We start from the raw sequence: 22,234 nt of genomic DNA, 5'->3' as shown, positions 1-22,234 counted from the left end.
GGGGCGGCTGTGAGGCGCAAAATGCTGGGTCCAGTCTTAAAACCTCTGAAACTTTCATTTTCCTCCAAGGTAAACACAGATGTCCAGGGCTGCGCAGCAGGAGCAACATGGCATCCAGGGTCCTCCCAACACTGTCCACTCAGAAAAGATGGACCAGGTCAGCCCTGTGCCCAAGCTGCTGCAGGCCTGCTTGGCCAGAGCTCTGGACTCCAGGTCTGGGCCCTGTTTTCTGTTGCTGTTTTTGTCTGTGTGACACGAGAAACCTTGATTGTTTCCTCACATGTGCTGATTTTGTTTTCCCAGCTTAAGATGGTTCAGCATGAAACCATCAAGCCGGGGAAGGCTTGTTTGGGAAGCAGGCCAACGACACACAGATTTTGAACCACGTGGACTGGGTCCCCTCTTGGTTCCTGCCCCAGCCAGTGGGGTGACCTGGTCACGTGTGTCCTTGAGAACACCATATCTACCCTGGACTGAGATGCCCTCACCAGGCCAGATTTTCAGGAAGGGTACGGAACCTGATTAACAGGGTGGCAACTCTAAGGGCACAGGCTTGGGGGCTCACCTGCAATGGGCCTGGCCCAGCCCTGCTGCTGCAGAATCAAGAACATCCCAGGCCCGCCCTGCCTCTTTCTACTTTCCAGGAGCCCCACCCGACCGCTCACCATCTGCACACCATCTGTGGACTGGGGGCAGGGCCACCCGGCTCAGGGAGCACTAAGTGCTGGTCTGAAACCAGACCCACTTCCCCCTGACGAGAGCAGGAACCCCTTTACACACCACACAGCTTGGAGGCAACTGTAGGGGCTGAGTTAAGTCACTGGGCTTTCTTCCAGGGGCCCTTCTTTGCAATATGGCTATAACAAGCCTAAGAGGCCCAGGGGTGGCATTAAAATTTTTAAGAATTGGGTTTATTGGAGTTCCTGTCGTGGCTCAGCGGAAATGAATTTGATTAGTATCCATGAGGACACAGACCGGACCCTTGGCCTCGATCAGTGGGTTAAGGATCTGGCATTGCTGTGAGCTGTGGTGTAGGCAGACATGGCTAGGATCTGGCGTGGCTGTGGCGCTGGCCAGCAGCTACAGCTCTGATTCGACCCCTAGTCTGGGAACCTCCATATGTCTTGGGTGTGGTCCTAAAAAAGACAAACAAAAAACAAAAAAACAAAAAAAACAGAATTGGGTTTATTACATGCAAACTCCACACCAACAAGTAACATCGCACAAAAGCATAAACAAAGCTCTTCAACACAAACAGATGAAAACGTGATCAGCACAAATATCAAATGTGTTAATCTAAAGAATCTTAGGAGTTAACGAAAATGAAGTTTACTATCAACAGGTAGAGCTATGCTGCTGTCCAACAACCGAGACAAAGAATTGGACTGTCTACGATCTCCAGTTACTTTTCTGCTCCTGAGGTGCACCTGGCATCCTGGTCTAATAGAAGGGTCTGAACACTCTGCAGGGAAAGGGAAGAAGGAACTTCCCTAACACTCAGGGTGACACAGACCATGGCCCTGGTTCCAATAGCTAGAACCTGATCCTATGGCAGATCTGGTGGGTGGCATCAGCTGCGCCCAGGACCCACAGCGCTGCCTGGCGGTGGCCCAGGGGCAAGGTGGCACCCACAGCAGACTGCCTGCTGACCAACACCAGCCCAAGCCAGCTTGGGAGGGGAAGCTCTGGCTGGCCCTTGCCGACCCATCCTGGCACCCACAGCGCTGGCTCTCGGAGGATACTCACACTCACTCCCTTCAGTACAGATCCTGGGAAACCTGGCTTCACCGGAGTGGCAGGCTCTGTTCTCCCTGTGGATCACAAACTTCCTCTTTTTTTTTTTTTTTTTTTTTTTGTCTTTTTGAGGCCACACCCAAGACATATGGAGATTCCCAGGCTAGAGGTTGAATTGGAGCTATAGCTGCCAGCCTACACCCCAGCCACAGCAACATGGGATCTGAGCCACATCTGTGACCTACACCACAGCTCACAGCAACGCCAGCTCCTTAACCCAATGAGCAAGGCCAGGGATCAAACCCACATCCTTGTGGTTACCAGTCAGGTTCCTCACCTGCTGAGCCACAACGGGAACTCCCATAAACTTCCTCTTTTTATATTAGGTACTGGTGCTGAGGAGAACACAGGTCTGTCTGCTCAAGGTCCATCAGGAAATGTAAATCATTGTGAAAGGAGAGAACCTGAGAACTGACAGGGATCGAGAGCTCACTTCGTTCTGCAGGAAGCATTTAGTCTGCGCTCCACGACATCACTTTCACAGTCCTCTACCCTCCTCCTGTTAACTCCACCAAGAGTCACCTCGATCACATCACGTCTCCTGACTGCTGACAGAGGGCCAGAGCCTAATCGATGTACACTGAGTGATCTGGACCCTGTCAACTACATCTGTGACTCAGGGTTATAAGTCAGTGTTTTAACCAGAGCTATTTTCACCTTTAAATGGTGCTCCATTCTGGGATATTCTATACGGGGAAAGAAGCTGAAAAAGAATGTAGGTGTGTACGAGTGTAACTAAACCACTTCATTCAGAAATTATCACATTGTAAATCAACTATACTTGAATAAAACTTTGAAAAATGAAAAAAAAAAAATAAACACTGCTTCGAAGGCCAAGAAAAGACACTCCACTAAAACGGAAATTACATATAATTCCTACTCCAGAAGACCCTGGTGAAGACACTGCCAACTAAACTTTTCTGTTTCCAATCACCTTTCTGAATTTGTTTTCATTTAACTCCCCTTCCCTATAGCCAAAGAATCCCATTCTGCACACGGTAGGAGAACCACCTATGTATCACCTGTGTGGGTTTCCATATGAGTTAGAGCCTGTTCTGTTTGAGGAAAAAAAAAGGGGGGGGTATAAACTTATAAAGGTTTCTCAGTTTCTTATTTGTCTCATCAGGGGGACAACAGACAAAGCTGAGTAAAGTCTTCAGATGATGGCACTGTATCAGTGTGAACATCCTGAGTTTTTTAAATGCTATGGTTGTAGAAAGGGGTCTCTCTGATTTTCCAAATCACACACTAGAATCTTTTGGGGGAAATGAATATCGAGTCGAAAATTTACTTTTGAATGGTTTAGAGAGAAAAAAATATATTTATACAGGAAGACAGACATACCAAATACATTAAAAATGTTTCATGTTTGGGGAATCTGGATGAAGAGCATGAGAATTCTTTGCATCATTCTTGCAACTTTTTAAAGTCTGAAATCATGTAAAATAAACTTTTAAAAAATCATCTAGGAGTTCCAGTTGTGGTACACTGGGTTAATGACCCAGCACTGACTCTCTGGCGGCGCCTATTTGATCCCTGGCCCAGCCCAGTGGGTTAAGGATCCGGCATTAGCACAGTTCTGGTGGAGGTTGCAGCTGTAGCTTGGATTCAATCCCAGGCCTGGGAACTTCCATATGCCAAGGAGGCAGGTGAAAAAGGAAAAAAAAAATAAATCATCTAAAAAGAGCAAGGATACAGAAGTGAGATCTGTTACACCATTTCATAAAGACACAAAGGGTTAGGCACCCACAGCACTGGGTATACATCAGGGTTCCCAGAGGAACAGAAGCAATAGGACACATACACAGAGACTCATTTTAAGGAACTGGGTCACATGATCATGGAGTGGGGTGGGCCAGCAGGCTAGAGACCCAAGGAGGAGTTGCATTTGGAGCCCAAAGGCCTTGTGCTGGAGAATTTCTTCTGGCTGGGAAGGGGTGGCGAGAGAAGAAGGGGGAGGGGTGAGGGTCATTCAGTCATTCTTCTGTTCAGCCCTTCAACTGATTAGAGACTCATCTACCTACAGAGGGTAACCTACTTTCCTCAAAATCCACGGATTTATTTATTTTTATTTTATTTCTTCCTACTTTGTTGGCTGCCTCCTCGGCATATGAAGTTCCCAGGCCAGGGATGGGATCCCAGCTGGAGCTGCAACCTATGCCACAGCTGCAGCAACACCAGATCCTTATGTGTCATAGTGGGAACTCCAAAATCCACTGACTGAAATGTTAATCTCATCTAGAAAACACCTTCACACAAACATCCAGAATAATATTTGACCTAATACCTAGGCATCATAGTCCAGCCAAGCTGACCCAGAAAATTAACCATCACAGCCTTGCAGCAGAGGCTGGAGTGTCTTCTAAGCAAGGTCACACATACCCAGAGCTGCCTAATGTCATGCATGATGACTTCACCCCACCTTCCACTCACCAAGCTGTCAGGGTAACACAGAACAGCTGTCTCTCATCCCTCCAGCCAGAGAAAGTAACTGCTCTCTGCTCTCAGGAAAGCCTGCCCTTGGGATACAAGGTCAACTTCCCAGGAGGTGCGCAAACACATGAGAACACCCGAGTGTGTTAAAAAGGTTCCTGGGCTGGTCCTACTATCGATGGACTAAAATTTCAGAAGTGGGCAGCCAAGGCTGCAAAACACTGTCCTCCATTATCTTCCTTTAACTTCCAGATCCAGCCAAACCCTAAGATTAACTGGATCACAAGATTATCTCAATGGAAACACTGAAGGCAGCCCCCACCATGGTGATGCCCTGAGTTCAGGGCAAAGAGCCATGATCAACTGTCACTCTATCCACTGCAGGAATGCAATCAGGCAAGGTGTCCACATTGTACAACGTCTGCTTTAGGGGCCCACGGAAGAGATCTTGCATCTGTCCATCCTAGAATTCACTGCTGAAACACCATGACTTCCATGACTGGGCAGGATCTGCCATTTGCTTGGGTTTGCCAGAACTTGTGCCTGCATTTTGTTTCCTGACCCTGCACCTAAGCTTAACCGTTTTCCTGCCCTCACTGACTTGCTCCAACTTTCTCTTTGAGGTTTTCTATTAAGCTGAACCTCCTGTTGTGTCATGTCTTGCTTAAGCATTCTCAAATTCTTTTTTTTTTTTTTTTTTTTTGCTTTTTAGGGCTGCATCTGTGGCATATGGAGGTTCCCAGGCTAGGGGTCCAATCAGAGCTACAGCTGCCGGCCTATGCCACAGCCACAGCCACATCACATCCAAGCCGTGTCTGTGACCTGCAACACAACTCACGGCCACGCCAAATCATTAACCCACTGAGTGAGGCCAGGGATTGAACCCTCATCCTCATGGATTCTAGTTAGGTTCTTTTTCACTGAGCCACAAACATTTTATAAGCAAACACAAAACTACACTGTTTTAGAATGGCATGGGGCTCAGGAATGAATTACCTAGCTCGACCTTCTTTGTTTTAAAGATGAAAAAACTGAGGCCAAGAAAGGTTAAGAAATCCACCCAAGCCGAAGGTCAAATAGGACCACAGAGCTTGAACTCGTGCAAGTTGTCCCTCACCGCCTGGCTCCTTTCCACTCAGGCAATGAGAGTGGAGTTCCGACCTCACCATCACTCTGACTCCTTCAGCCAAGCCATCTTTAGAACTAAGTGCTGCCTCTTGCCAAGAGCAAACCTCTCACTTTTAGCCAGATTTTTTTGATTTGCTGATTTGCCAGGCAGCTTAATTGAAAACTCTTCCTCTGAGCACGGGGTTTTCAACTGTTTCTACCAAAAATAGAGTGCTTGAAAGAGTTATGAAAAAATAGAGTGCTTAAAAAATACCAAAAATACCAAAAATAGAGTGCTTGAAAGAGTTATGAAAAGGAAAACTGCAGCATGGCAGGATATTGTTTTGTGTAATGAAAACAAACAAAGGTTTCTACCGGCACAAACAGATGTGGAACACATGATATCTGCAGCACTTCCAGCGTCATCACTAGGTGGGGAGGCTACAGTTAATTTTTTCGTTTTGGCTTATTTGTGTTTTCTAATTTTTCCTCCAACAATCACAAGTTGTATAACTGCTTTAAAGTAAATAAAAAGGTCAAACAAAGCACTTTCATTTATTGTTTAAATCGTCAGACTTCCTAAGTCTGAAGTGCAGTGGTAAAATCCTTGAGGCTTCTTAAGCTGGGAGGGTGGCTCTGCAGGATCACTGCTGGGAGCCCACACAGCTCCCCTCCTTCAGACCCTCCTGGGGCTTGTTTATTGTTCATTACAAGCAAACATGTAACTTTTGCTGAAAAAGGAAATGATGAGCTTATTTTCAACATGAATTAGCCAGACATAAGCAATTAAATTCCAAGTTTCCATTTTAAAATGGCCTTCCTATCCAGAACAAGCAAACAACCTTCCATTTATGGGTCTGTGGTTTCTTTAAAAGAGAACCGTTTCCGCCTACAGCCACCAGAGCAATCAGTGAGGATCAGCAAACCTGTTTTGTGGCAGGAATTTAATTCTGTTCTTGAAGGGTCATTTCTGTAATCCCTGAGCTCATCACTGGCCTTTTCAGGATCTAAATGTAGATACACACTCTAATGGGACCCTAGGGTGTTGCGAGGTGTTCTGGTCCAGCTGCAGGGAAATGCCCTTGACCGTGCAGTCAGAGAAGTACCACTGTCACCTGCTGCATGAATAGCAATGATACTGCAAACTGGAGCTCAGTGGCAGCAGGAAATTCTGCGAGAAGCATTGCCTCCTGGCCAGTTTCCCTGGCAAAGTCATCCCAGGCCCTTGTTGAAAGAGCCTGTTTCGGCCATTTGGTGCCATTTCTTTCTTCACTGTCTTGCATACTAAATACAAAAAGACTAGTTGGTATTCTAATAAATCTGTCCTTTTTATTACCTCTCTTTTAGAAAAAAGAGTGCTGCAGAATAAGTTTGGAAAAGCAACCAATCTCAGTCTTAGTAATTACTAAACATTTCTTAAGGCCCTACCAAAATACCATAAAATACTATCAATGAAGCAACTGCCCCAGGCCCAGGTGTGCAGTATATGTAGGTTAAATCTCTGCACCTCAGCTTCAAACTGGCTGCAAGTGTGTCCTTTCCTCACCTGCTTTTACTCTTCATTAGTGTAATAGGAAGGATAAAATTCTCCACAGTAAAGAGAAAAAAACAAACAAACAAACAAACAAAACTGGAAGCAGAGACCTGGACAAGCCTATGACATACCCATCAAACTGAAAATTACCAATAATACTGGAGAATCTTATTTACCGACTTGAAAAGCTGTTGAAAAGGCTACACTGATGAATGAACCTGAAGAACCACGGAACTGTATATTCAACATGCTTTTTAAAAGTGTATATATATATAATAGGGAAAGACACAGAAGGAGGGCCCCCTATATTTTACCAAAGTAAATAATGGAGATGATGAATGGGTTTTCTCTCGTGTATTTTGTACTTTTCTACCACAAACCTGAATTTGTTTAAAATGTAAAAAGAATGAACAGTTCCTTAATGTCAGCCAACCTTATTCTAAGTGCAGTTCTCCAAAGAAGGTGTGCACGCCCGGAAAGCGGAGCCCACCACGAGGGCCCCTTCTCTTCTGCCGCAGCGATGTTCCCCATCTCCTCCGGCTGGTTGGGCTGGGCGCCGGCCCCAGGGCTGAGGACGCCGCTAGGCGCACCTAGGGGCCGAAGGCTCGAGGCCGTCCACTGAGGGGTGTGCCGGTGTAGACGAGGCCGTGAGCGGAACTAACTCGCCTGGGGATCCCTCCTCACTCGGGGGAGGGGCGGGGGTCTCTTCCCACCAGGGGGGGAACCTCCCCACTCCAGGGCAGCCCCCACCCCGGCGCCGCCTCACCTTGGGGTCGCGCTCGTAGTAATGCTGCTGCGTACGGATCCAGCGGCCCACCAGGTGGTCGCGCACCGTGTGCGCCAGAGCCAGATAGTAGTCGCGGCGCGTGGCCACATTGCGGTCCTTAACGAGCGTGAAGTGCAGGTGCCGGTTGAAGCTCTTCCGCACCTCCGCCACGTCGCCCAGCCCCGCTAGCCCGCGGACGCTGATTTGCTTCCGCCTCTCGCCGTCTGTCAGCGGCTTCGCCATCAGGCCGGCCGCCCGAGGGGAACGAGGACGAGGAGGACAAGGTTAGAACACAACCGCACGGAGGATGCTGCGGCGACTACGGCTGCACGCCGCGCCTGCGCACTGCGCCAAAGCAGAGAGGTGGGGCGGGGCCGAGGGCGCGCCTGCGCTGGCGCTGGGGCGGGGCCACGGGGGCGGGGCCGCAGGTGAGCGGGAGCCTCCTGGTGGGGCCCGGCAGCACCCACCCCCGGGGGAAGGAATATGGTTGAGAGCTAAGGATGAGGTCCTGGGCTTGTGGCCCATTCCTACCAGCATCCCTGTCCACGCCACGTGACGGTGTCTCCTCCTGCTCCAACCCCCTCCCCAAAGCCTCTCACCTTGTTCCTACCTGCAGGCCCTGGGCTGGGGCTCCCTCATTCACTCTGACCAGCAAACAGGTCTACACCCACTAACACCACTGTTGCTGTTCCCTAGGGCTGAGGGCCGTCTTTGGGTCCCTGGCTTCAGACTTGCTCCCACCGCCCTGCCCTGATCCTATCTAGGATCTGTGATCTATAGCCTCTAGTTTCTACATTGAAAAGAGTCCTTACATGGAGTTCCTGTTGTGGCTCAGCGATAAGGAACCCAACTAGTATCTATGAGGATGTGGGTTCGATCCCTGGCCCCTCTCAGTGGGTTAAGGATCCAGCATTTCCATGAACTGTGGTATAGGTCGCAGATGTGGCTCAGATCCCACATTGCTCTTGCTATGGCTGACGCATAGGCAGCAGCTGCAGCTCCAATTCGACCCCTAGGCTGGTAACTTCCATATGCCGCAGGTGCAGCCTTAAAAAGCAAAATAAATAAATAAACACAGGTGGTGCAACTTTTAAACTGGCAGTAATCACTGAGCTGAGCAAACACCTACCTCTGACCCAACAATTCTCCTCGCAATTCTCCTCCGGAGAAAATACCCAAAAGAAATGAATGCTTATGTCAACCAAAAGGCACGTCCAGAAAATCCTTGAAACAGGGAGTTTCCTAGTAGCTTGGTCGGTTAAGGATCTGGAGTTGTCACTGCTGTGGTAGGGTTTGAATACCTAGCTTGGAACTCCTGCACCCAATGTATGCAGTGACAAAAATGAAAAATAAAAACAAGAAATGCCCGAAACATTCGAAACGGTCCCAAACCGAAAACCATGCAAATGCGTGATGCATAAATTGTGGCATTTTCCCACAGTTGAATAGTCTGCAGCCATGGGAATGATCCACCACATCCAACAGCGCAAATGAACAATGGTGGGTGAGAGATGCCTTCGCTAAAGCACACGGCGAGAGAATTCCACTCACTTCTGGACTTGCAGACCTGAGGCCAGTGATGAGCCTTAGGGTGGATGCAGCTAGGCACGACGGGAGTGGGTGAGTCCCTGGCGTCTGGGAAAGCTATTTATTACACGTGATGTGCAAGCTCCTCACGCACATGCAGGACCCATTCCTGTTTGGGGAACTCTGTGGGTATGGTGACACCATAGTCCTGCTCAGGGCAGGGGAAGGGGGGGTCACCAGTGCAGCCCAGGGCCTTCCACCATCTCTCCCCACAGCTTATCCTTTTTCCTTGCCCTCCCACCATATCCACCAAGGCTCCAGATACTTCTTTTTTTCCTTTTCTTTTCTTTTTTAATGTCCACACCCATGACACATGGAAGTTTCCAGGCCAGGGATCAAATCCAAGCAGCAGCTGTGGCAACGCTGGATCCTCAACACACTGTGCTACGTGGGGATGGAACCAGTGCCTCTACAGTGACTCAAGCCACTGCAGTGGGATTCTTTTTTTTTTTTTTTTTTTTTTTTTTTTTGTCTTTTTGCCATTTTTTGGGCCGCTCCCGTGGCACATGGAGATTCCCAGGCTAAGGGTCGAATCGGAGCTATAGCTACCAGCCTACACCAGAGCCATAGCAACGCGGGATTCGAGCCACTTCTGTAAGCTACACCACAGCTCATGGCAACGCCAGATCCTTAACTCACTGAGCAAGGCCAGGGATTGAACCTGAAACCTCATGGTTCCTCGTCGGATTCGTTAACCACTGAGCCACGACGGGAACTCCTGCAGTGGGATTCTTAACCCACTGAGCCACAACAGGCACTCCTAGATCCTTCTTTAGGCAGATGCCTGCCTGCCTGACCCCAGATCAGATGCCAACTACACCAGGCCTGGTGGGCCACCTTCTCTCCCAAGCTCCCAAGGACTCTTTCAGGAGCCAGTCCTCCCTGAGTCTCCAGGCTGCCTTTATCCATCTTCAGCTTCTCTTCTGGGTCCTCTTGCTGGGATCCCTGTGGTAGTTTCCTCACAGACTCCCCTGCCACCCAGATACTACCCAGGACCATCCCACCCAAGCTGCAGACCAAGCCCAGCACAGCTCCTGCAAATCGCCATCCCAGCCGGGCAAGCGTGCTAAACTAGACTCAGCCCCTCTCTGGCGGGTCCTCAGGCTGGCCCTGGGGGACTTGAGGAGACAGGGGAAGGCAGGTGCTGAGCCCAGAGACAGGGATTCTGATGTATCCCATCTCAAAGGGACCAGGCAGAAGAGGGAATGGGAAGAAAGAAGCAGCCCCAGAATTGAGGTACCTGGGGCTGTGATGGGCTGTGAAGGACCCACAACCAACATTCAGAGCCTCCCCTAACTGTTCTCGCCCTGTGCAGCCCTCACCCTCAGGGAGTGCCTTACTGGAGGGGTGGGTTTGCAGGGAAAGTCCTGCTTAGCTCAGAGCTGCCTCTCAGCTGGCTGCCTCTGTCCCCTCAGCCCAATCTGGCCCACCACTTGTTTTTGTGTGACCCTTGAGTTAGGAATACTTTCTACATTTTTAAGTGATTGAAGAAAAACAAAAGAATGACTGATGACATGTGAAATTATATGAAATCCCAATATCTACAAATACAGCGACACTCATTCCTTTACATTTTTCTTGGGGGCTGCATTCATACTTCTGAGCTGAACATCGTGACAGAGACTGCAATGGCCCAAACCTTCCCTTTGCAGTGTCTGCTGCCACTGATCTGGAGTGTGCTCTCCTCATGGAGGGCCCTACGTCCCTAGCACTGCCTCCCACTTGCAGGCTCCATGTGGACATGCCCAATTGAGCAGGGGTCCTGCTGCCGTTGGCCAGGCGAGGGCGGGCTGAGGGGTGGGAGGTGGCTTCCCTGGGCGGGAGTCATGAAGCCTATTTAAAATTTACTACATTACATCAGGGAAACGCACATTAAAACCCCAGCGGGCAGCAGAACCACCTGCTACGATGGTCAACGTGAAAGTGACACCAAGTGGTGCTGAGGCTGTGGAGCACTGATGAAGGGGTGTGTCACAGCCATGCTGGAAAACAGGTGGCAGGTTCTTAGAAAATGGTCTAACATACGCTCACCACAAGGCCTGGCTATTCCACTTTTTTTTTTTTGTCTTTTTGCTATTTCTTAGGCCGCTCCCACGGCATATGGAGGTTCCCAGGCTAGGGGTCTAATTGGAGCCGTAGCCACCGGCCTATGCCAGAGCCACAGCAACGCAGGATCTGAGCCGCGTCTGCAACCTACACCACAGCTCACGGCAACGCTGGATCGTTAACCCACTGAGCAAGGGCAGGGACCGAACCCTCAACCTCATGGTTCCTAGTCGGATTCGTTAACCACTGCGCCACGACGGGAACTCCTATTCCACTTTTTTTAATGGCCGCACCTGCAACATCTGGAAATTCCTGGGCCAAGAACTGAATCTGAGTCACAGCTGCAGCAACGCTGGATTCTTGAACCCACTGCACTGGTCTGGGGGTCAAACCCGTGCCTTTGCAGCAACCCGAGCTGCTGCTGTCAGATTCTTAACCCACTGCGCCAGAGCAGGAATTCCAACGGCCATTCCACTTTTAGGTATTTACCCAAGAGAAATAAAAACATAGGTCCAGGGAGTTCCTGTTGTGGCTCAGCGGGTTAAGAACCTGACTAATATCCATGAGGGTGTGGGTTCGATCCCTGGCCTCGATCTGGGTTAAGGATCCAGCATTGCTGTGAGCTTCGGTGTAGGTTGAAGATATGGCTCAGATCTGGTATTGCTGTGCCTGTGGTGTAGGGTAGCAGCTGCAGCTCTGATTCGACGCCCAGCCTGGAAACTTCCAGCTGCCACAAGGTGTGGCCCTAAAAAGAAAAAAAATTTTTTTTAAAGTATGTCCACAAAACAACTTGTGCAAAGATATTCTTCAAAATATTCTTTAAGGAGCTCCCACTGTGGTGCAATGGGATCAGCAACATCTTGGGAGCACTGGAATGTGAGTTGAGTCCCAGGCCCAGCAGGGTGGGTTAAAGATCCAGAGTTGCTGCAGCTTAGGTCCTTAGGTCAAGCCTGCAGCTTGAATCCAATCCCTGGCCTGGGAGCTCCATATGCCTCAGGATGGCTGAAAATGAAAAAAAAAAAAAAAAAAAATCTTTAAAAAATTCAGTAGGGTCAGAAGTAAAAGCTAAAAAGAGCTTACATACCAAAACCAGCCTCCATCAAACAGGCAGCCTTTGTAAATCCAGGCTTCTAGGAAGCAAAAACTTCCTTCTGTGGTTCATTTTGTGCAGACAATTCCAGCTGAAGCTTGAGCCAAGTGTGAAGAGGGAAGTGAGGGGAGGCTTCTGTGGGGAAGTATGTTTGCTTTGCTGACCATTTAACCTGCTGTTTGGTTTGGGTGGAGTCCTGACCAGGAACTGGCAAACCAAGAGGATCCTTGGCTCCACAAGGAAATTTAGGGGATGGGAGGGAAGGTCAGTGTCCCTATTCTCCCGGTTTCAATTCTCCTGCTTAGTCTAGGCAAACTTTCATCATGCAGTAGGCAGTTAGGGGCCCCTGCCCAGGAGCCCAGCACCTGGAGGACCCAGGGTTTCCCCAGGAATGAGCACATCTGTCCCCACCCCCAGGGAGGGGCTCCTCTCAGCCCTCAGGTCTAGGGGAGACTTTGAGGAAACTGAAAAAAGTCTACAGGTTGCCTTTGCGTTTTGTTGATGTTACCCTTTGCTGTGTGGAAGCTTTTTAGTATTTAGTGCTTATTTTTGCTTTTACGGCCTTTGCTTTTAGAGTCAGATGAAAAAAATCAGTGCCAAGACTGATGTCAGGGAGCTTACCAACTATGGTTTCTTCTAGGAATTTTATGGTTTCAGGTCTCACATACAAGTCTTTAATCCATTTTGAGTTAATTTTTGTGTATGGTATAAGATAGGGGTCCAGTTTCATTTTTCATTCTTCATTCTTTTGCATGTGGTTATCCAGTTTTCTCAGCACCATTTATTGATGACACTGTCCTTTCCCCATTGTTTATTCCTTAAAAAAAAATTGGTTTCTCCCCCCCCCATCCCATGGCATATGGCACTCCCTGGGCCAGATATCAGATCTGAGCCCCAGTTTTGACCTATGCCACAGCTGTGACAACACTGGATCCTTTAACCCACTGTGCCAGGCCAGAGATCAAACCTACAATCTGGCGTTGCAGAGATGCTGCCAATCCCCTTTCACCAGAGTGGAAACTCTGCTCTTCATTTTTAAAACTGATTTATTGAGACATAATTTATGTACCCTAAGTTACTCAAAGTGCCTGATTCAATAGTCTATAGTAGTGTTTAGGTTTTTTTTTTGTTGTTGTTGTTTTTTGTTTTGTCTTTTTAGGGTCGCACCTGTGGCATATGGAAGTTCCCAGGCTAGGGGTTGAATCAGACCCACAGCTGCTGGCCCATGCCACAGCCACAGCAATTGTAGATCCAAGCTACATCTGCGACCTGTACTGCAGCTTGTGGCAACGCCAGATCCTTAACCCACTGAGCAGGGGCCAGGGATCAAACCTGCATCCTCGTGGATACTAGTTGGGTTCGTTACCGCTGAGCCACAGAAAGTACTTGGTGTTTAGTATTTAGACTTGCAGGACTATCACCATAATCTAAATTTAGAACTTTCTCATCACTCCCCAAAACTCTGTACCCAGATCAATTAGGAGCTACTCCCAATTCTCCCTCCAGCCCCAGGTGACTACCAATCTGCTTGCTGTCTCTATGAATTTGCCTGTTCTGGAAGCTTGATGTAAGTAGAATCATGCAATGTGTGCTCTTTTGTTTCTGGTTTCTTTTACTTGGCCTAATGTTTTCAAGATTCATCCATATTATAATCCATATGCAGTGCTTCATTCATTTTTACTGCCAAATAATATTCCAATGCATAGAGTCATTTAAAAAAAATCCTTTGAGGAGTTCCCGTCGTGGCGCAGTGGTTAACAAATCCGACTAGGAACCATGAGGTTGCGGGTTCGGTCCCTGCCCTTGCTCAGTGGGTTAACGATCCGGCATTGCCGTGAGCTGTGGTGTAGGTTGCAGACGCGGCTCGGATCCTGCGTTGCTGTGGCTCTGGCGTAGGCTGGCGGCCACCGCTCCGATTAGACCCCTAGCCTGGGAACCTCCATATGCCGCAGGAGCGGCCCAAGAAAATGGCAAAAAGACCAAAAAAAAAAAAAAAAATCCTTTGAAATCTCTTCCCCCCAGAAAGCTGAAAACCCTGGTTTGTACTCCCCTTTCTTCCTGCTGCTTTAGAACAAGTTTCTGCAGGGCTCTCAGCCTGGCATTTTCATATGCAAACCTGTTTGATGCTGAACTGTCCTCTGGGTGTATCTGCAGAGCACCTCACACCCTGCAAGTTATTTTGGAGCCATCCCAGCGCCGCAAGCTCTGGGCCACAAACATGCAGTTCTGGCTCTCTTCTGACCTTCAGAGCGGAGTCAGGAGGATGCCTTATAGGGGGATGTGTGCTTCTGAGCTGTGTACTTCTGAGGCAACAACTAAGATTTACAGGCTGCACTTAGCTCTTAAACAGAAACCTCTATCCACTGATCAATAACACAGAAAAATAAGACATCAGAGGCTGTCAAAATGATAGAGGCAGTTAGGCCTGGAGCTAGCTTCTTTTTTTCTTTTTTTTTGGCCGCCCTGCAGCCTATGGAGTTCCTGGGCCAGGGATCAGATCAGGGCCACGGTTGCAATCTCTGCCACAGCTGCGGCAAGATTGTATCCTTTAACCTACTGGCCTGGGCTGGGGACTGAACCTGCATCCTGGCGCTGTGAAGATGCTGCCAATCCCATTGCAACACAGCAGGAACTCCATTATTTCTTGACTCTGTTTTTCTAAATATTCCATGCTCGTTGTTATGATGATGGTTGATTCTTTAGCAGAGAAACCTTTCATAAATAGCTGCACACAAGGCCTGATGTGATGAAAAACTCACCTGGGGACAGACACTCTTCCCTTGGAAGCCTCCAGGTCTGGGTCTGAGTGAACTCTGCAACTCCTCAGTCACTGCCCTTCGGCTTGCACTGGCCCAGCCCCACGGTGTTGATGGTCCCTGCCCATGGCTGCTGTGATGATCCCATCACTGGCCACACAGAAAAGTAGTTGGCTCCATGCCTGACACACAGTAACTCAAAATAGAGACATGCTGCCTGTGGGTGTCTTATGAGACCATGAAGTCAGGATGGTGTGAAGAGGCCTTGGAGGTGTCCGATGCTGAGCTCTCACCCCAAGCAGGGACCCCTTCTCAGGAGCACCCCTGAATGCTGATGACATAGTCTTTTCTTTTAGCAGCTTCTGTGTGGGTCCAAGCAGCAACACAGGCAGGGCCCAGCTCTGAGGACCCCTGTAGAACGGAAAATAGCTGTTGGACCCTGGCCCACCTAAAGCTTCTTTCCAGGACTGTGATGTCATGATATGTAACATGAAACACGTTATTTGGTCTTTGTTGCTGTTTCTGGCGCACAGCTCCCAAAACCCTTAGGATTTCCCAATTTAAGAGCAATGGGGTGGGGGTGGGGGGTGTTCCCATCATGGCTTAGCTGTAACAAACCTGACTAGTATCCATGAGGATTCAGGTTTGATCCCAGGCCTTGCTCCGTGGATTAAGGATCCAGCATTGCTGCAAGCTGCGGCATAGCTCACAGATGCGGCTAGGATCTGGCATTGCTGTGGCTATGGTGTGGGCCAGCAGCTGTAGCTCTGACTTAACCCCTGGTCCATGAACTTCCATATTATGCTATGGGTGCAGCTGCAAAAAAAAAAAAAAAAAAAAAAAAAAAGAGTAACGGGGGCAGCTTTTTTATATGTGATCTTTCCTCCTCGGTCCTATCAGCTCTTTCAACCATACCTGAACTTTTGTGGATGAGGTGATTTTAGGAAAGCCCCTAGGTAACAAGATGGGAGTGGTCGCCAGGGGAACCAACCAAGTGGTTAGAGGGCTCAGAAAACTTTCAGCCTTTCCTAGGCCCAACTTCCAGGGTGGGAACAGGCACTGGAGATCAATGATTTAAGCAAACCTGCATAAGCAGGCCTCCTTAAAATCCTCCAAGTACAGGGTGTGCAGAGCTCTGGGCTGGTGAAGCCAAGGAGGCGATGGGAGCAGGAAAGCCCTTCACCACTCCCACACCTTGCCCTCAGGTCTCTTCCATCATCTCCTTTATAACAAACTAGCAATAGAAAGTAAACTGTAGGCCTCTCTAACAAATGACAAAATCTGATGAGGGGGCTGTGGGTACCTCTGATTTATAGCTGGTGATCAGAATCACTGGTGACAACCTGGACTTGAGATTGGCCTCTTGTGCAGTCTTGTGGGACGGAGCCCTCACTTGGGGTTCCAACGTCATCTCCAGGTATACAGTGTCAGAACTAAGAGTAATTGCTTGACACCCAGCTGGGATCTGAGACATGCCTGGTGGGGAAGCCCACACCCCTGGTTTCAGTGTGAAGCTTGGGAGCAGGGTGAGGGGCAAGTAGAGGAAGAGGGGAGAAATCAGAGCTTCTGAGACAAGGATGAACATTCCTCATGTGTCATGGTCTGCAAACAGGTCACTTAGAGACAACTTCACTGGAGCTGCACACCCAGTGCCGCTGCTCACAGGTCTGACTCTCAATACTGCCCCACGAGACTGCGGTGGGGACAGCCTCATTACTTCATGCCATCCTTGACTTTATCCAAAAAATGATATTGTCCCAGTTGGAATATCATTTGCCTTCCAGTGATCCTGAAATTGTTCTAAAAACCAAATCCATCCTGCAACAACCATTAGCTGTGCCTCAAGAGTATTCAAAACCTGTGCAGGGAGGTGTTTTGTTTTATTTTCTTTTGCCTTTTTAGGGACGCATCCGCAGCATGTGGAGGTTCCTAGGCTAGGGGTCTAATCAGAGCTGTTGCTGCCAGCCTACACCACAGCCACAGCAGATCCGAGCCACATCTGCAACCTACACCACAACTCACGGCAATACCAGATCTTTAACCCACTGAGCAAGGCCAGGGATGGAACCTGCAACCTCATGGTTCCTAGTTGGATTCATTTCCACTGCGCCACGATGGATACTCCTAGGAGTTGTTGATGTAAAAACTAAAACTATTACTTTTAAAACTATCTCAGTGGGGAAGCCTTTCTAATTATGACAAAACCTAGAATTCACCAAATAAGATAAATTTTATTAAAAAAAAGTCTTTTTCTGGAGTTCCCGTCGTGGCGCAGTGGTTAACGAATCCGACTAGGAACCATGAGGTTGCGGGTTTGGTCCCTGCCCTTGCTCAGTGGGTTAACGATCTGGCGTTGCCGTGAGCTGTGGTGTAGGTTGCAGACTCGGCTCGGATCCCGCGTTGCTGTGGCTCTGGCGTAGGCCAGTGGCTACAGCTCCGATTCAACCCCTAGCCTGGGAACCTCCATATGCCGCGGGAGCGGCCCAAGAAATAGCAACAATAACAACAACAACAGCAAAAAGACAAAAAAGACAAAAAAAAAAAAATTTCTTTTTAGGGGCATACCCACAGCATATGGAGGTTCCCAGGCTAGGGGTCAAATTGGAGCAGCAGCTACAGGCCTATGCCACAGCCACAGGAACGCAGGGTCCGAGCCACATCCGTGACCTACACCACAGCTCACAGTGACACCTGATCCCCAACCCACTGAGTGAGGCCAAGGATTGAACCCGCATCCTCATGGATCCTAGTAGAGTTCGTTAATGGCTGAGCCATGGAGGAAACTCCCAAAGTGTCATAAATTTAAATACATTAAGATACTAAAACTATGCATTGAAAAAATACTGCAAAATCAAAAATAATAAAATGGGGGAAATTTGCAACACATCCTATCACAATAGCTAACTTCCTTAATATATAAAAATCTCCTAAAATCAATAAGAAAATGGGAGTTCCCATTGTGGCTCAGTGGAAACAAACCCTAATAGTATCCATGAGGATAGGGGTTTGATCCCTGGCCTTGATCAGTGGGTTAAGGATCCAGCATTGCAGTGAACTGTGGTGTAGGTTACAGACATGGCTCGGATCTGGTGTGGCTATGGTGTAGGCTGGCAGCTGTAGCTCCAATCTGACCCCTAGCCTGGGAACTTGCACATGCCACAGGTGTGGCCCTAAAAACAAACAAAAAAAATTCATAAGAAAACGATCACAATCTTATAGAAAAATTGGCAAGGGCCAAGGACAGATGTTTCACAGAAAAGGAAATACTCTTAGACAAACATACTAGATGAACTAAGACCAGTGCCTAGTAAAACTATTAGTTACCATTTTTCACCTGCCAGAATGGCAGAGCCAAGGGCTTGGCCATAGCTGTGTTGAGAGCCAGGGAAGTAGGCACTAGAGCTACCAGTGAAGTTGTAGGGAAATCTGGCAATATAGCCACAATTTAAGATGTTCCTGTGGGAGTTCTGAGGCTCAGCGGTAACAAATCTGACTCGTATCCATGAGGACACAGGTTCAATCCATGGCCTCACTCAGTGGGTTAAGGATCTGGCATTGCCATGAGCTGTGGTATAGGTCACAGATGTGGCTCAGATCCTGCGTTGCTGTGGCTATGGTGTGGGCCACCAGCTGCAGCTCTGATTCAACCCCTAGCCTGAGAACTTCCATTTGCCCTGGGTGTAGCCTAAAAAAAAAAGTGTTCCTGGAGTTCCCTTGTGGCTCAGTGGGTTAAGAACCTGGAGCCACCTGTTGTGGCAGTTTTGATCCCTGGCCTGGGAACTTCTGCATGCCATGGCAGCCACAAAGGAAAAAAAAAAAATTCCTGCCCTGCATAGCAAAGCAAAACATTAACAAAAAAAGCAGCCTGCTGAAGGGGAGGAAATGTTTACAAATCATGTATCTGATAAGGGGCTAATACCCAAACTACATAAAGAATTCGTACAACTCAATAGCAAAAAAACAAAACATTAAAAATGAGCAGAGGGAGTTCCCACCGTGGCGCAGCGGAAACGAATCTGACTAGGAATCATGAGGTTGTGGGTTCCATCCCTGGCCTCACTCAGGGTGTTAAGGATCTGGGATTGCTGTGAGCTGTGGTGTAGGCCGGTGACAACGGCTCTGATTAAACCCCTAGCCTGGGAACCTCCATCTGCCTCGGGCGCGGCCCTATAAAGAGGAAAGACAAAAACAAACACAGAAAAAATGGGCAGAGGAGTTCTCACTGTGGTGCGGTGGGTTAAGAATCCAACTGCAGTGGCTTAGGTTGCTGTAGAGGTGTGGGTTCAATCCCCAGCCTGGTGCAGTGGGTTAAAGCATCTGGCATTGCCACAGCTATGGTGTAGGTCACAGATGCAGCTCAGATTCGATCCCTGGCCTGAGAACTTCCATATACTACAAGAGCAGCCATTTAAAAAAATGGCAGAGGATCGGAACAGATATTTTCCCAAAGACATACAGTTGGCCAGCAGGTATATGAAAAGAAGGTCAATATCAATCATTATCAGGGAAATGCAAATAAAAACTACAATGAAATATAATCTGATAACTGTTAGAAGGGCCTTCACCAAGAGGTAACAAGTGCTAGTGAGGATCTGGAGAAAAGGGAACACTTGTGTACTGGTGGTGGCAATGTTAAGATAGTGCAGCCACTATGGAAAACAGTACAGAGGTTCCCTAAAAAGTACTGAACTCTCATATGATCCAGCAATGCCACTTCTGGGAATATGTCCAAAGGAAATGAAATGACTAAATGTAGAAGATACCCGCACCCCAATGTGCATGGCAGCACTATTTACAATAACCGAGACAAGGAAGCAACCAAATGTCCATCAACAGATGGATAAAGATGTGACACAAATATGCAATGAAATATTACTCAGCCATTAAAAAGAATAAAACCTTGCTGCCTGAGGCAACATGGATGGCCCTAGAGGGTGTTATGCTAAGTGAGTTAGGCCAGACAGAAAAAGTCACATACTTACATGCGGAAGCTAGAAAAGCGAACTCATAAAAACAGAGACCAGACTGGTGGTTTCCACAGGCAAGGTGTAGGGGGTGGGCAAAGTAGATCAAAAGGTACAGATTTCTAGTTATAAAACAAAGTCCTGGGGTGACTACAGTTAGCAACACTACCATTTGGTTGAAAGTTGCTAAGAGTAACTATCACAAGAAAAAACATTCAGTAACTATGTACAGTAACGACATCAACTAGACTTTCTGTGATCATTTCACAGTACGTACAAATGCAGTACCGTTATGTTGTATACCTTTACATGTCACCTGCACCTCAGCTTAAAAATGAAGTTTTGAGACCTGATTTCAGGGCTTGGCTGGGGAATGTGTGGCTGTTCTGTGTGAAGAGGGGTAAAAGCGGCAGGCAAACCTTTGGGGACGTTTCGAGTGAAGTCCTTCCCTAACTCCTCTAGCAGTCCCAGAACTTTGTCGTCTGAAAAGCCTAGCTTCTTTAAGAACTTTCCTTCCACCAGGGCCCCTGTCTTCATGGGTGTTTGTTACCATGAGTTCTTTGGATCAGCAAAGCTGCCCTTCAACCACTCCAATTACTTCTCTGGAGACCATTTACTCCTCAACGTGGGCAGGAGAAACAGGCCCCAACTCCACATGCAACCTCTCAAATCCCACCCCAGAATCAAGGCAAGGCCTCCCAGTAACTCACCTAAGATAGAGCTTAGTGATACAACCCGAGGAGGTGAAGGGGGAGCAGGCTGAATTATCCTGAGAATAGAGGGGGTGCATGCTAAGGAGTAAGAATTGGCTTAATACCACTATTTTCTAATTGATGTTGATCCAACCCTCTCCACCACCCTTCAACTTAAGCTGCAATGCAGATTTTCAATTGCTTATTAACATATACTTCCAAGAAAGCACCCTAAAAGGAAACAAAGCACGTTCCTGCCATTGGCCCCACAATACTGGGCTGGCTCTGTACACTGTGTGGGACTGAAAAACCTGGCACCATGGGCCTCTGTTGTCCAGATGAGGAAGGAGGTGGTGCCTGGAAGGTCTGACGAGTATGAGGCGGGCACATGGACGGGATCCACACCCATGTGCATCACTCACAACATGCCAGGATGTGTATGTGCAGCTATTTTTAAAAAACAAGAGGCTACTTTATTATCATGAAGACACTTAGTGAATGACTTGCCTATCTTGTTCGGCTTGAAAACATTCCACGACTTATTTGGGAGGACTTATTTGACTTATCTCGGAAAATGTCCAGTTGTTTACTTTTTCAGATGTGAGATCACCAACCTGTAAACGGAGCAAATCAATGTTCGCCTTTGCTTCATGCATTTTTGATTCCTTGCCTCCAGAGCCCTTGGAGCATGGAAACTGCTAGGTACTGTGGAAGGAAGGGGCTGGGAGGCGGCCAGCTCGCAGCCATGCTGGTGAGGTTGGGTTTTCACACCCATGTCAAGAGGAGCCTCTGGCTTCAGTCTGATGTGCCTTTTTGTTTGGGGGAAGCATCTTCCTGCTCTGTCTCCTCCTACACCCCCTTCCCCACCCCAGGCTGATGTTTTGGGGAAACCACTGGACAGCCCGCTCATTTCCAGTTTTGCATCCTAGTGCCCTCCCTCCAGGCCTCTGGAGTTGGGGCCATGGCAAGGCACCGCCCCCACCCCCCCGCATCAGACCCCTTAGGACACCCAGGAGAGGGCGGAACTCCCTGGAGCATCCTCCAGGCTTCGTGCTTCTCTGTCCTCCTCTCTTGCCCCCGCCCACTCTGGAGTCTGGGCTCTGGCCCCACAGGCCTCCAGCATGGGCTTGTCCAGCAGCTGTCTGTGGCCCTGGGAGGCCAACTGTCCCAGGTTAAAGCCAGATCCTCACTGAACGCACTGCACCAGGGGCTTGTGCAGACCACTCAGAGATGGTGTGCTGTGCCTCACCGCCGGGAGTGCAGGGCAGTGGCTCTGCTCTGCCAGATCCCAGGGCAGCCTGGGCCTCCAAATGGCCAGTCCTGGGCAGGGGCCACCAGGATTTAATCCTGTCATCATGTCACCAACTTGGGCAGGCTCTGTTTAAACCTCAGTGACCAGGGACCTCAGGTGCAGATGCTGGGGTAGAGGGGCTGGCTGATGCTCACGAGGAATCAGAGAAGCATA

The 22,234-nt window shown here is 48.6% G+C and overlaps 1 protein-coding gene across 2 annotated transcripts in view; it reads right to left on the bottom strand.

The window, feature by feature from the left end:
* Window positions 1-7,961, bottom strand: part of PYGB (glycogen phosphorylase B) — a 53,940-nt gene extending 45,979 nt beyond the window's left edge. For both annotated transcript variants that reach the window (XR_014832050.1, XM_021078252.2), the window contains exon 1: window positions 7,635-7,961. Coding sequence is in view for 1 of the 2 variants with exons in the window: in XM_021078252.2 (XP_020933911.2) it covers window positions 7,635-7,877 (243 nt within the window). In the remaining variant the exon portion in view is untranslated. The remainder of the gene's footprint in view (window positions 1-7,634) is intronic.
* Between the last annotated feature and the right edge of the window lie 14,273 nt (window positions 7,962-22,234).

This window comes from Sus scrofa, chromosome 17, assembly GCF_054392235.1.
Source record: "Sus scrofa isolate SSC_HxYL_T2T_F1_AM1 chromosome 17, Sscrofa_HxYL_maternal_Yorkshire_Landrace_v2.0, whole genome shotgun sequence".
NCBI classification, from domain to species: domain Eukaryota; kingdom Metazoa; phylum Chordata; class Mammalia; order Artiodactyla; family Suidae; genus Sus; species Sus scrofa.
Note: the sequence above shows the minus strand (reverse complement) of the source record. Positions and strands in the feature narration are given on the sequence as shown.